At 33.7% G+C, this 14253-nt stretch overlaps 1 protein-coding gene across 2 annotated transcripts in view; it reads right to left on the bottom strand.

Moving 5' to 3' along the window:
- The window catches only part of LOC100376677 (kalirin-like), a 281580-nt gene that overhangs the window by 98785 nt on the left and 168542 nt on the right, over nt 1-14253 (bottom strand). For both annotated transcript variants that reach the window (XM_085496087.1, XM_085496086.1), the window contains 7 exons: nt 9620-9712; nt 8138-8257; nt 6963-7145; nt 3619-3720; nt 3123-3204; nt 2659-2737; nt 328-493 (listed from right to left, as the gene is read on the bottom strand). In XM_085496087.1, coding sequence (XP_085352213.1) covers nt 328-493; nt 2659-2737; nt 3123-3204; nt 3619-3720; nt 6963-7145; nt 8138-8257; nt 9620-9712 — 825 coding nt within the window. The remainder of the gene's footprint in view (nt 1-327; nt 494-2658; nt 2738-3122; nt 3205-3618; nt 3721-6962; nt 7146-8137; nt 8258-9619; nt 9713-14253) is intronic.

Here is a 14253-nt window from a genome sequence, read left to right as displayed (position 1 = left end):
TCATTAAAATAAGACTTATTTTAAACACTGATTCATTATTATTGCTACTAATAGGGAAAAACAGTAATTTGATTAAAAGTCTCCGTCAACAAAATTAACATTTTCACCATAAATCTGAGACTTGTAGCCAAAAGAAAAATGTGTATTATGTGCCTCATCCACACAACAACAGCTCGGAATCTGAGGAAGCAAGCAATAACTTTGAAATACTGAGACAAATTCTGAAGTAATTAAAATGTGGAAAATACTTGTCTAGTATGAGTTTGACAATTGAGATGCAAGGTAGAGAGCTGCGAGAGTGACGAACATGAATTTTTAGAAGCTTACCTTATCGCTATCAGCTGTGTTATTGGTATTTGATGTAGAAACCGAGGTGATAGATGCCGTCTCTTGTTGGTCTACAGGACTAACTTGGAGATGATGGTGATGTTGTCGCAAGTCAAGGTGGTGTTCGCTCTCGGTCAGACTGTCAATATCTTCTGAACTTGTATCTCTGAACACATGGATATTAAGACAAGAACGGACTAGGTTAAAACTGAGAGACTGGCGGAAGAAATCAACATTCCAACTGAACTGGTTTATTTTTGTCACCCATGGGAATACCAGACTTGGCTGTAAGTCAGATGTGAATGACCCAGTACTGGAAAATGTGAACCTCCCCCGATTCTATGAATGGAATGAACCAGCTGATGGACTAAGACTGGTGGGGTTATATCATTAATAGTGTTGATAGGGAGAGAGGATAGCGTTTGAGGATAAAGTTAAATCTAATTTGAACTGTTTTTAACAGGCTCAGTAAAACGGTCATAAAGTATTAAGTATTTTTCAATGTTCTAAGATGATTGTTCCGTGGTTAAACACTTTCCCACCGAAACCAAAGTCAATAAATAAATTAATTGATATTTAAAATCAGGGCTAAAATTAGATATAACCCTTGATTTTTTGCGCCGACACAATTTGCACATTTTTATGTATTTTTTGTATGTATCCCTGGTATACCTGCACCAAATGGGAACATTTTCCAACAAACTGTTTTTGCACATTTTTATGTATTTTTTGTATGTATCCCTGGTATACCTGCACCAAATGGGAACATTTTCCAACAAACTGTTTTTGCACATTTTTATGTATTTTTTTATGTATCCCTGGTATACCTGCACCAAATGGGAACATTTTCCAACAAACTGTTTATGCACATTTTTATGTGTTTTTCCATAATTTCTTTGCTAATTTTGGACCAAAAGGGAATACTTTCCTGTAAGCGACTGGTCATATTTTTCGGGGATATTACGCAGGTTTATATTGATTACAAAATATTGATTATAAAGATTACAAAAGTTGTCATTGCACTCAATGGATAAAATCAACTTTACATATTATCACTATGACGATCCTGAAACAGGTGTAGTTAATAGGACACGCCCTCCCACCCCACCCATCCTAAATTGTAGATGTTACAAATCATTAACCCTATGCTCTCAGTAGTCAATTATTCCAAAAATCCAGAACTAAAATTAGACAAAATGTTTAGTTAAAAAAATACAACAGTGTTTATACTCATCAGATATGTATGTACTAGTAAGTGGAATGATCAGTTCACTGATACTGTGCAGGCGAATATACCAGCTGACTGAAACATTAGGATACAGTGTCAACTAGGGAATCTCAACATAGGCAGATGATGAGTGTTCACTGTGGGAGTTTTGTGTATTCATGTGTAAATCAGACAATTTGAATTCAGAAAATCATTCACAAGATTCACAATCTTTTTTTTTTTTAAAAACAACGTCAACTTTTGTCACCTTACAATATTATTAATACTGTACAATTAGTTATTCACTGGTTTTTAATTTTGCTATTTTCACGAAAAGGTAAAATTTGATAAATTGAATTCACAAGAACATGTAAAATAATAATGGAACATTTAGTTCAAGATTGTAAACTTAAAACCCAGTGAAATTTCTCAAAGCTTCAAAATAGTCAAATTAATTGTATTATTGATGATGATAATTATGTCAATTTGGTTCAAAATTAACAGAAATTGTAGAAAAAAAACACATAAAAATGTTTAAAAAAAATTGTCTAAGGGTTGAAACATTATTTAGATTTAGTTTCATGCACCAAGAGTATAGCGCCCCCACACATCAAGCTAGGGGAAAATGCCAGCGTCATCATTTGGGTTGTTATATATAATCATCCTGATGTAACCATCCATTTTACCCATAATGCAATCATCATCAAACAATGTGAAATAGTATTGTCATAACCATACATGTACACCCAAGGAGAACATATATTATACATAGCAACCAATTCAAGATGGCTGCTGCGTGTTGTGTAGGCAAGCATAATAAGAAATTTTTAAAAAACAAAATATATCTCTAAACCAATTGGAAAAACTGTGATAATGACATTTAGGATGCGACCATGGACCGAAGTCAACATTAGCAACCATCAAAATTAACTGCATAAGACATGCAATATAACATAAACTGCGTTAGCAGGAATTCACAAATTTACAAAAACTGCCATTAGTATAGCTAAATATTATTCATTTACAATTATTTGGCATAAATTATGTGTAAATTCCAAGCAGAATTTGTATATTTTAAAGTAAAAACATTATGGAAGTTTTTAAAACTAAATCTAACTGCTTACCTGGCAGGTTTTGGAGTGGCAGTGAGTCTGTTAGATTTCAGAAAAGTTGTTCTCGGTTGGCGGATAGTATCCTTTAAAGCTGAAAAAAACAAGATTAATCAATTTTAATCAACAAAATTTGTATATAGCATATTTATAGTGGATCATTGTTCTCATATTAACAATAATATCTGTTTTCATGTTTGGCATCTTTCATGCAAATTAACGGATTGATTAACTTTATTAAAGCTCACACAACACACATGGCAGACTTTTTGTTTACACATGCTTTTAGGTAATGAGGTTCCAATATAATTCACACTGGTCCAATATATGAGCTTCATATGTTCAAGAAAATTATAACACAAAGTCTCCAGGAACTTTACCCATGATGCAAGTTAAACTTTCAGCACATGTGGTATGACTGCCTGCCTGGTTTTTATTCGCCAAGTGTTAATGCAAGGGGAAGCAAAGAATGAACTTACCTCCTCGTAAATGAACTTGTCTCTCTTGAATAACTTCGCGGAGTTTCTTCACCCACTCCTGCTTAGCGTCTAGGCTGGATGCCTGCAAACAACAGAGTTGAATTGAGATGTGTTGTGCACCACCACAGGTGAAAAAAAAGAATTCTTTTGTTTAGTTTGACTCCATTTTTGTTCTAAATATTTTTTCAATTTACATAAAAACAAGGTTATATATATTTACAAAGTACCACAAAATATTCTTTTATTAAAAACAGAAAATTCAAATCAATATCGCAGTGCCAAAACCAAGTTGACTTTTCTTTGAAATGGGCATCATCTCAAAGTGGGCATTACATAACATGTAGTTAAATAGCAAAATTTATCTGAACTTCACTGGCAACTGATTGCATTTTTTAGAATTGAGAAATTCTCGTTGACAATGAACATGTCCAATCTTTTTTCTCCCAAAAGATCGGGGATGTCTGACTTGTAGGGGTCATGCATAAAGTGCACTTACCTTAAGTACAATTCTATTATCTGATGTAGGTTGTCTACCGGTCCACAAAGCTAATTTACAAGAATCTCCTTCTATATGTTCGGTTATTCCTATATCAGATGTCTGAAAGACAAAGGACAAAAAAAAAACATTTGGTAAGTTAGGTGGTACAACAAGTAGTGAGACACATGGCAGGCAGGCTAGGTGGTGTTGCCAAGTACACTAAATTGAATGCCATCTAGAACATGCACTTGTATTTCTTGCTATTTATGTACTGTGGATTTCTAGTATTTCAGAGTCACTATTGATTTATATTGTGGCCATTTTCCTTGGATCCAACGAGTTAGGCTATTTAATTTATTAATCATTGTTACAGGAGCACCCTTAAAAACAATGATATTCATTGTACAGCCATGAAATGCTCCAAACAAATTCAGAAGTACACACTCCCATCGTGCGCTCATCAATAGTACACAGTGTTTCATTCAACATGGCTTATCAAGACCGGACTGCAAAATAATGAAGCATTGTAACGACAGATACCATTATTTAACGATGAGCCTTGTACTTATGTACTAGAAGTACCGGTAATGCCATATGAGGGAGTTAAGCTTCTATGATTGATTTAAATAAACAAGCCATGCATGGCACAGTCCCAGTTAGTTATCAAATTTAAGATATACAGTTTTGTTTATAGTAATATAGCTGGAATATAACCATGTCAGGAATATGATTTTTTAACATTAAAATGATTGACATTTGTATCTGATCGTCAAACAAGTACTTGTCCATATTGAGAGATATTGCTCTGGAACAGCATTCAAAATCAGCCATTTTGAATACATGTATATATATAACATGATGTATAATGAATATATAAAATTTGAATATAATCAGTCAAAGCATTTAAGAGATATGGCTCTAGAAGCCCATTCATTAAAACAAAATGGCCACCAGACAGCCATTTTGAATCCGATCTGAAAAAAAAATGATGTGCATCAGGAACCTGTAATGTCTAATATATGTACCAAGTTTGAACGAAATCCATCCAGAAATGCTTGATATTTGATGTTTTTTAGCACAAAAATGGCCACCATTTGGCCATTTTGAATAGAATCGTCAAACCAATATATCTGTCTATCTATGAAATGATGTATAATGAATATTTAAAATTTGAACATAATCAGTGAAAGCAAGTCAGAGATATGGCACGAGAACCACATTCATTAATACATCAAAGAAAGCTTAGAAAGAACTCCCGTGTGCTGAGAGTATTGAAGACGCATTAAAAATTAATTCAAAATTACTTGTACTTGAGATATTGATGGAATAGCTGAAAACTAATTATGTAAATCAGGTAACTGATATGAACAGATTTAAGTGTAAAACTAATAAGGTCTGCACAATGTACCAAGTTTCATTGAAATGTGATTAGAACCCAAAAAATATTAATTATTATGCTAATTAGAGAGTTAATATGAACAGATTTTAACCCAAAATTAATCAGGCCGTCTATTGTCCTAGAGCATTTATGTACCAAGTTTTATTCAAATGTGATGATCAATACTTGAGATATCAGTATTAATTAATTATGTTAATTAAGTGATTAAGAAGCATACATATTTACCAAAAACTAATATGGTGTATAGTCCTAGGTTCATTGAAATGTGATGAGTACACTCTTTAAAAGTTTCATTGAAATCCAATGAGTGGTTTGTAGACAACAGTGCAACAGCCATAGAACAGCAAAAAATTAACTAATTATGCAAATTAGGTAATTAATAGGCACAATTATTTAACCCAAAATTAATCAGGTCTCTGCATATTCCTAGAAAATGTCGCAAGTCTCATTGAAATGTGATGATTAGTACTTGAGATATCAGGTGAAAAGCTGAAAATTAACTAATTATGCTAATAAGGTGATTAATATGGACACATATTTACCCAAAAACTAATTAGGTCTCTGCACAGTCCTCAAGTAACTATGTACCAAGTTTCATTGAAATGTGATCATTACTACTCGAAATATCAAAAGCTGAAAATTAATTAATTATGCAAATTAGGTAATTAATATGTACTGATATTACCCTAAACACTATCAGGTCTGTGCAGTGTCATATGACATCTATGTACCAAGTTTTATTGAAATGTTATGATTAGTACTTGAGATATCGGTGGAAAAGCCGAAAATTGATTAATCATTATGTAAATTAGGTAATTAATAATATTAAAAGATTTTTACCCAAAACTAATCAAATCTGCACATTAGTTCAGAACATCCATGTGCCAAGTTTCATTGAAATCCAATGAGTGGTTCTTCAAATATCAGTGGAACAGTCATGGAACAGCTTGAAATCAGTTAATTATCATTCAAATTAGATAATTAATATTCATAGATTTTTACCCAAAACTAATCAAATCTGCGCACTAGTTCAGAGCATCCATGTGCCAAGTTTCATCAAAATCCAATGAGTGGCTCTTCAGATATCAGTGGAACAGTCTTGGAACAGCTAAAAATCAGCTAATTATCATGCAAATTAGGTAATTAATATTCATAGATTTTTACCAAAACTTAATCAACTCTGCGCATTATCCCAGAGCATCTATGTACCAAGTTTCACCAAAATTTGATTAGTGGTTCTTGAGATAATGGTGGAACAAAAAAAGTGACATACATACATACATACAGACATACAGACAGGGTAACTGCAAAGACTCCCTTTTGTGCTTCGCACACGGGAGTAAAAAATGGCCACCAGTCGGCCATTTTGAATCTTATCTGAAAAACAAAATTATTTGCATCAAGGTCCCATAATGTCTAATGTATATACCAGGTTTGAACAAAATCCATCTGTAAACAGCCAAGAAATGCTTGATTTTTAGGATTTTTTAGCACAAAAATGGCCGCCATTCGACCATCTTGAATCAGATCGTAAAACAAAATGATGTGCATCAAGGTGCTATAATGTTTAATGTATATACCAAGTTTGAACAAAATCCATCTGTAAACAGCCGAGAAATGCTTGATTTTGATGATTTTTAGCACAAAAATGGCCGCCATTCGGCCATCTTGAATCAGATCGTGGAACAAATTGACGTGCATATGTATAATATCATGTATGATGTATGTGTGAAGTTTGATTGTGATTGATTCAGGCATTTCTAAGATACAGGTTCGGACGCACGCACAGACGCACGCACGCACACACGGAGGTCAAAACATAAGTCCCCGTTTTCGGACTGCGTCCGAACGGGGACTAAATATAACCCATGGCAAGCCCTATATGGCCACAGTATGTATTTTACGCAATCCTGAATTCAAGACATGCAACTGGAAAAAACTAGAGTCAGAGAAATGTACTTACGTTAAGTTTACTCTTGTATATGTATTTGGATTTCCCGTTGCTGTCTTTGACTTGCTTGCTAAAGACAACAAGCATTTCAAATAGGAAGATGTGGCGATCTCGTCCTTTGCGTATGATCTGCTTAGGGTCCCATACTTGGAAGGAATCTTGTAGTATTACTTCTCCTTGAGCTTCCAGGTTTTCCTGAAAAATTAAAGAAAGAAAAAACAATAGACCATTTTCCGTTCACTGCGAGAATCACGCGTTATGCGTGAAATCGAACGTAAAAACAGGACAAACAAAGGTCATAGTGTCGGAGTCGCGTCAAACATCGCGTGGGATTCGACAAACGCGAAAGTATTTCGGGGACATTTCCATGCTTAATAATGTGCTGTCCACATTTGATGATAGGCAATTTCGATTAAGTAAGGGTATTCGGAAGCAATATTCCTCTGTCGAAGATCGGCCGGACAATGTAAGCTACGAAATAAAGAAATTCTAGTTCAAAATCAAATCGTTCGATTTTTGCGGCAGACGTTCGACGCGCGTCTTTCATGCATCTCGCGAGATCTCGCAATTGTACAGAAAATCACCAATTAGAAACATAGCAAAACCATGAGAAACCGTGTGTGAAGGAATGTACATGCAGGCTTAAATTGCTCGTGAAATACAGATTTGTTTTTCTTTTTATTGTAAATGTAATCTGAAAATGTAAGCATTATACATTTTGTGCATGCAGCATTTTATTCGCATTTCCCAAAAAAAGTAAAACTCACAAAAATCAAATATTGTAGAGGTTTCTTAATGATTGAAGAAAAATTGTGAATACAATAATATGTTACAGGTACATCAGCGTCAGACAAAGTTATTGCTATACTACAAAAGCAAGGTAAAAATGTAATCCAGTATAGACAAGGAATAACGTTTTATGTAGGAGAGACTAATAGGTTGAAAGGGGTGCAGAGGTAGTGGAAAGGAATAGAGAGGAGGTAGACAGACTATTTAGTTGAAGTTGGGGGTGTCGCCACCTGCGCATGCGTCAAATGGCCATAGCGTGTCATTGTTTACAAACAAGTGTCTACCCATGAGCTTTTGCGTTTTTAGCGTGTGTTGTTATCATTGCTTGGGACTCAATTCTAGCGCGTACACACGTGATGACCCTCTCGCTTTAAAGGGGACAACGAGGTGGTACTTACATCAAAACCATCTAGCAGACTAAGATGCATTGCATCATTAGCTCTTTTGGGCACATTTACCATAACATCCAAACCATCGCTGATTTCACCTTTTCCTTCCTCACAACAAGTTAAAAATTGCTAAAAAAAAAAGACAACACCATAAGTTTGAACAATGCTTCAGCGCCCCCAATAAGTTTTACATTGCTACAGCGCCCTCAATAGATTATACAATGCTACAGTGACTTCTATTTTTAGGAATGACAAAAAACGACCGAAAACTCCAAAAAAAACTGTGCTTTGGACTGGTTGTTCACTCTCCTGAACACTGTAACAATATTACGCCTACATAGGCAATATATTTAAATTTGGTTGTTCAGGATTGTCTCATAGTTGAGTTTGTGCTGTTTTTTTGACTTCAGCTGTTTTCATCAGCTTCTTGACCGGCGTTCCATAGCAGCTCACACCCGAGAATAGGTCACACGATGGTACAGCGCCCTCTATAAGTTAAACAATGCTAATGTGCTCTCAGGTCATTTGGGTCTGCGTAAGCGCATCATTTATGCTTTTTTAATTTCATTTTAGATAACATGAATTTATGAAAAGATATTATTATTTATTATCCTTCAGAATATGTTAATTATGATTATAGGGATACATGTAGCCTTTCTTTGAAAAGAATTAACAGAATAGTTTGTCTTCATCATGGAACGGTTATTTCAAAATGATGTACATTGTGACAAAGTTCTTGGCATCACACTACGGTTGGGTGGAGAAGATATATCAGTACAAAGATATCGTAAAGTATGTACTCAGCCAGCATATGGAAGCTTAAAGCTTCGTTATGCAATCAACTCTCGTTGTATCATCTTCACTTTGCAACGTCCTTGTGTAATAATTTTATTAAAATATACTGTATTAACCATAAATGACCTGAGATGTTCCATAGCGCTGCATATTATTATTATCAACAGTATATATAGCCCCTTAAATTAAATACTTCACCCACTTATTTTAAAATTGTACAACCTGATGGTGGACTGAGAAAAATGGATTGTAACATTCAATGCACAGTTAATCACAAAACCCTGGAAAATTAAGCACCCCCCCCTCTCAAAAGTCATGACAGGGATTTTCGAGTGACACTCATGGAACTGTGGAATTTGGTAATAATTTTCCATATTGGAAGATTTATTCCATATATAAGAAAGTGGTTACATATTTAGAAAATTTATTCCATATATAAGAAAAGTAGTTCCATATTGGGAAAATGTATTCCATATATAAGAAAAGTAGTTCCATATTGGGAAAATGTATTCCATATTTAAGAAAAGTAGTTCCATATTTAGAAAATTTATTCCATATATAAGATAAGTAGTTCCATATTTAGAAAAATTATTCATATAAGGAAGAGTAGTAGATCGTGATGATGATGTGAAAAATGCTGACTTTTAAAGAGTTACATACGCAGAAAATACTTTTTAAAATAATACACGTACTTACCTTAAAAATAAGTTGATACTTTGTCAATCTTTGCACTGGTTTGATTAAGTAAGCCTGAATAGACAGTCCTAAACCATGCCGTTTTTGAACCTCCTATCAAACAAATAAATAATACAAAGTTTTAATCACAGTTCTCAAATAAACAAAAAACATATGGTTGTTCAGAAAAAAAATGCAGCATCAACAATATTTTTCAAATAACAAGTCTGCACAGTCATCGTGACCTGTGCTCGTCTGCTGTATAATTGAACAATATATTTGATGCCAGCAGTCTATCGACATTAGACATAACGATTGCAGTTTATTTTTAGAATCCATACAAACAACATTATTAATATTTTATTCCATTTTGGAACAAAAAAACAACCTATTAGGTATTGAAATTGTTTTGATGAATAAACAAAATGACCTTCTGAATCTAGCCAAACACGGCAACTCATTTGCACACACAAAATATGCAAATTCATTATTGTGTTTTAAACTTGAAACAAAAAATAAAGTATAAAGAAATGAAAATACTTGCGAAATAACTTATCTCATTTGCATACTAATTAACATAACATAAGCAAATTCATTATAATCTTGAAACAAAAAATAACGAAGTATTGAAAATGTACTGATAAAAAGAAAGATCTTGCCAAACAACTCATCTCATTTGCATACAAAATTACATATGCGATATAATAAGATTTCTATGTTTTTCGTCATTCCAATAAACAGAGTTTTAAACTAGCTATATTGTAACTATCGACACTGTTTATTTCAGATCGAATACACAATTTGTTCTCATTTTCATCTTTGAACGCCATGCCACAGTTTTTTTTATAATTTCTATAATTGTTGTCAGTTGCTTGCTTTGTGATTTTCTCTATGCGATTTTTGTATAAAGATCTACGTGCTATTTCCAATTTTCTTAAAATTCCTATTCATTTTCTCTTTGAACATACAAATACTGTAAAATTTTCACTCGGGATTAATTTTTCACTATTTTCGCTGAAGAAATGATTCAGTGAAAATTAAACCCAGCAATTATACCTTTTTCCCCCATACATTCAACTTGTTAAAAATCAGTGAAAATAAATTCCATGCAAAACACCCAAAAAGTCTTTTCAGCGAAAATTAATTCCAGCAAAAATAAAGTATTTTACAATATGTATATTTTCTAAAACATGACAAAAGTTGACTTTAGCACTTAATGAGTTAAAGCGGGAGGCTTGTCACCTGTGCACGTGCACGTTCCAAACGATGATAACACACGCTAAAAACGCAAATGCTCATGGGTAGACACTTGTTTGTAAACAACGACACGCTATGACCATCTGACGCATGCGCAGGTGACGACTCCACCGCTTTAAGCTGACAATAAAGATTTTTTTGAAAAGTTTCATTAATGTTTTGTTTTTTTGTAACATTGCATGGAACTAGATTTCATAGCATCAGAAATATACAGAGCCGAGCAGCCATCACGGGAATAAAATGCAGAAAAAAATACAAAGTGACATGTGATCACTTCTTGCAAGGTAGTCAACTTGAAAGCGCTAACGCAATCGTCTCCACGAGCTGGTAACTATTATAGTATGTATCTTGTAGACAAACAGGAAATTTGAAGACAAAACTGAAGCTGAGAATCCAATTTGATCATGCTAATATAATTGGTCTGGATTTCGTAGCTGCCAGACTATATCAGACAAGTGGATAGATTAGCTTATACTTCTACTGCATCAAACGAGAAAACTAGAAGGACAATCAAAGCCTCTGGCAAAGTGTAATCATCTTATGAATCCTACTTTTAGACCTTACTTCGATTAGGTTCATGGGCGCTAGTATTTCAGTAATTCAGATAAATTATAAATTACGTTTCCCCAAAACCCTTAGCATTAAAATAATAATTTTTCGAAAATTTAAAATGAAAACTTTAGTTTGTTTTATGGTTGGCATGGCAACGACACCTTGGATGGATGAAAACAAAAGTAGTTAATATTAAATATTTTATCAGCAATATTACACTTATGAGGAAAAACAACAAACCCAGCAATCATCTCTCACTTCCTTTATTTTAATGACCTTTTTGCATTCTTTCACAGAATATGCTCAATAATATGCAGAAGAAAAACATCTTAAATTAAAAAACGAACTGAATAATTAATCACTCTGAGATACATGTCACAGTTGTTACAGAAAACATCACGATGGCATCACAGGTGTCATGAATATTTCAAATGATGCAAAAGAAAAAAAACAAAAACAAAAAAAAAACCTTTACCAATTATGAACAAGAAGAATGATATCTGAGTCTGATGATGTAGACATTAAATTATTCATACTTGGCAGATACAGTCATTTTAAATCGCCATGGTAACGCAGCATCTAGGATTTATACATCACAAACTGCTATCGCATGACCTCAATGCAACTAAGCACAGATAACATGCACAATGTTAGAAGCCAGTTTGAATAAATTGTATATGCTCCGTAGTGAATTGTTTTCGCCAATTTCGAGGTCTGTTTTTTATTTTTTTAATTTAGACATATCTCAACAAACTGGTCTTTAAGCACAGAATTTGTTAGTATGTATGTAAAGATAATGCAGCTAATTCAAAAATCAGTCTACATTGATTAGATTTCACAAAATCAGAGTATTGTTTATTACACATACAATGTTGTGCCCAAAAGCAACTATTATCACCAATATTCCTGATTTCACACTTCCAGTAATTTCATGATTTGTGGACTTATATTTCTCTGACAATTAGTATAAATTTGTCTCTTAGGAAATTTAAGTTGTTTTTAGTAACACCTGCCACATTTTTAATTTCAGGAGTGAATAAGTATCTAACGCTGGAAATATATGTTTTTTTAATCCTTCCATCAACATTGTTAATGGACACACTTTTAAAAAGTAGTTCACATCTGGTACCTTCTACCAAAAAGGGTAGCGTTTTTCGAATAGAAAAATCAAATTTGTTGAAAAATAATGATGAAAATTTAACAAAATAACAGACAGAGGCAGTTTCAAAACCATTGGTTCAATAATTCAAGTCTCGATATGAAATGCATTTAACATAAGTAATACATTATGTAGTGTTCTCCCTGGAAAAATGTGGTAGTTGCCAATAGGCGATTTTCGATTCACTTTGAGATGTTACATAATGCTTGAAAGGCGCAGACCAAACATCTGCCACAAAAATAAAATGTTTAGATTCAGAACAATGTCAAAATGCTGAACTTTCAGAACAAAAAATATTATAAATTATATTATTATAAAGTGCAGATTTCCACAAGATTTTCCAACGTCACTATGACCTTTGTTTGTCATGTTTTTACGTTCACGCATAACATGGGATCAGAAAATGATCTGTTTACAAATATGTTAATCACCTAGGTACTTTGTAATTTAGTAACTTTGTTTATCACAAATTTAAAGGGTGGTAGTCGTCGCGCCACGCATGCGCGAGATATACGGGTCTCATATAAACAAAGATGGCGACATTGACTGCGCAGATCAACAAGTACAAACTGATACATTATCAAGCTTCAATTAGGTATTTTTTTTTAGGTGATTGGAAGATATTGAAGGAGTAACCGGCGGTAATTAGTGCAAGTCGCACCCAGGTCAAACCTAATACTTATGATTTCCATTAGAAGACCGCATTGGATTGTGGGAAAATCAATGTTTATCAACACAAATGTCGCGCATGCGACAACTACCAGGTATAGTAACCTATACTCTATTATTATCTGCGTAGAACCATTTTTTTTTAAATTCAACTGTTATACACAAGTACAAAATTATTAAAGGCCTCCCTAAAGTGTCATGGACGAAAAGTAAGATTTGTCCATTTAACAAAAAAAAATGTCCCCGTTTAATCAAAAATGTTCATCAAAGCCCATTTGAACCAAAATTACAGAAAAATACATAAAACAGGTCAAATGTTCTTATTTCAGACAATGTGCACCAATCATATGTAGTGTTACAAATCACCAATCATAGGCAGTGTGTGTTAGTACACCAATCATATGTAGTGTTACAAAACACCAATCATAGGCAGTGTGTGTTAGTATACCAATCATATGTGGTGTTACAAATCACCAATCGTAGGCAGTGTGTGTTAGTATACCAATCATATGTAGTGTTACAAAACACCAATCATAGGCAGTGTGTGTTAGTATACCAATCATATGTAGTGTTACAAAACACCAATCATAGGCAGTGTGTGTTAGTATACCAATCATATGTAGTGTTACAAAACACCAATCATAGGCAGTGTGTGTTAGTATACCAATCATATGTGGTGTTACAAATCACCAATCGTAGGCAGTGTGTGTTAGTATACCAATCATATGTAGTGTTACAAAACACCAATCATAGGCAGTGTGTGTTAGTATACCAATCATATGTGGTGTTACAAATCACCAATCATAGGCAGTGTGTGTTCGTATACCAATCATATGTGGTGTTACAAAACACCAATCATAGGCAGTGTGTGTTAGTATACCAATCATATGTGGTGTTACAAAACACCAATCATAGGCAGTGTGTGTTAGTATACCAATCATATGTGCTGTTACAAAACACCAATCATAGGCAGTGTGTGTTCGTATACCAATCATATGTGGTGTTACAAATCACCAAT

Source organism: Saccoglossus kowalevskii, chromosome 22 (genome assembly GCF_978046115.1).
Source record: "Saccoglossus kowalevskii chromosome 22, keSacKowa6.1, whole genome shotgun sequence".
NCBI classification, from domain to species: domain Eukaryota; kingdom Metazoa; phylum Hemichordata; class Enteropneusta; family Harrimaniidae; genus Saccoglossus; species Saccoglossus kowalevskii.
The sequence above is the reverse complement of the archived record's forward strand: the minus strand, read 5'-3'. Positions and strand labels throughout refer to the sequence as shown.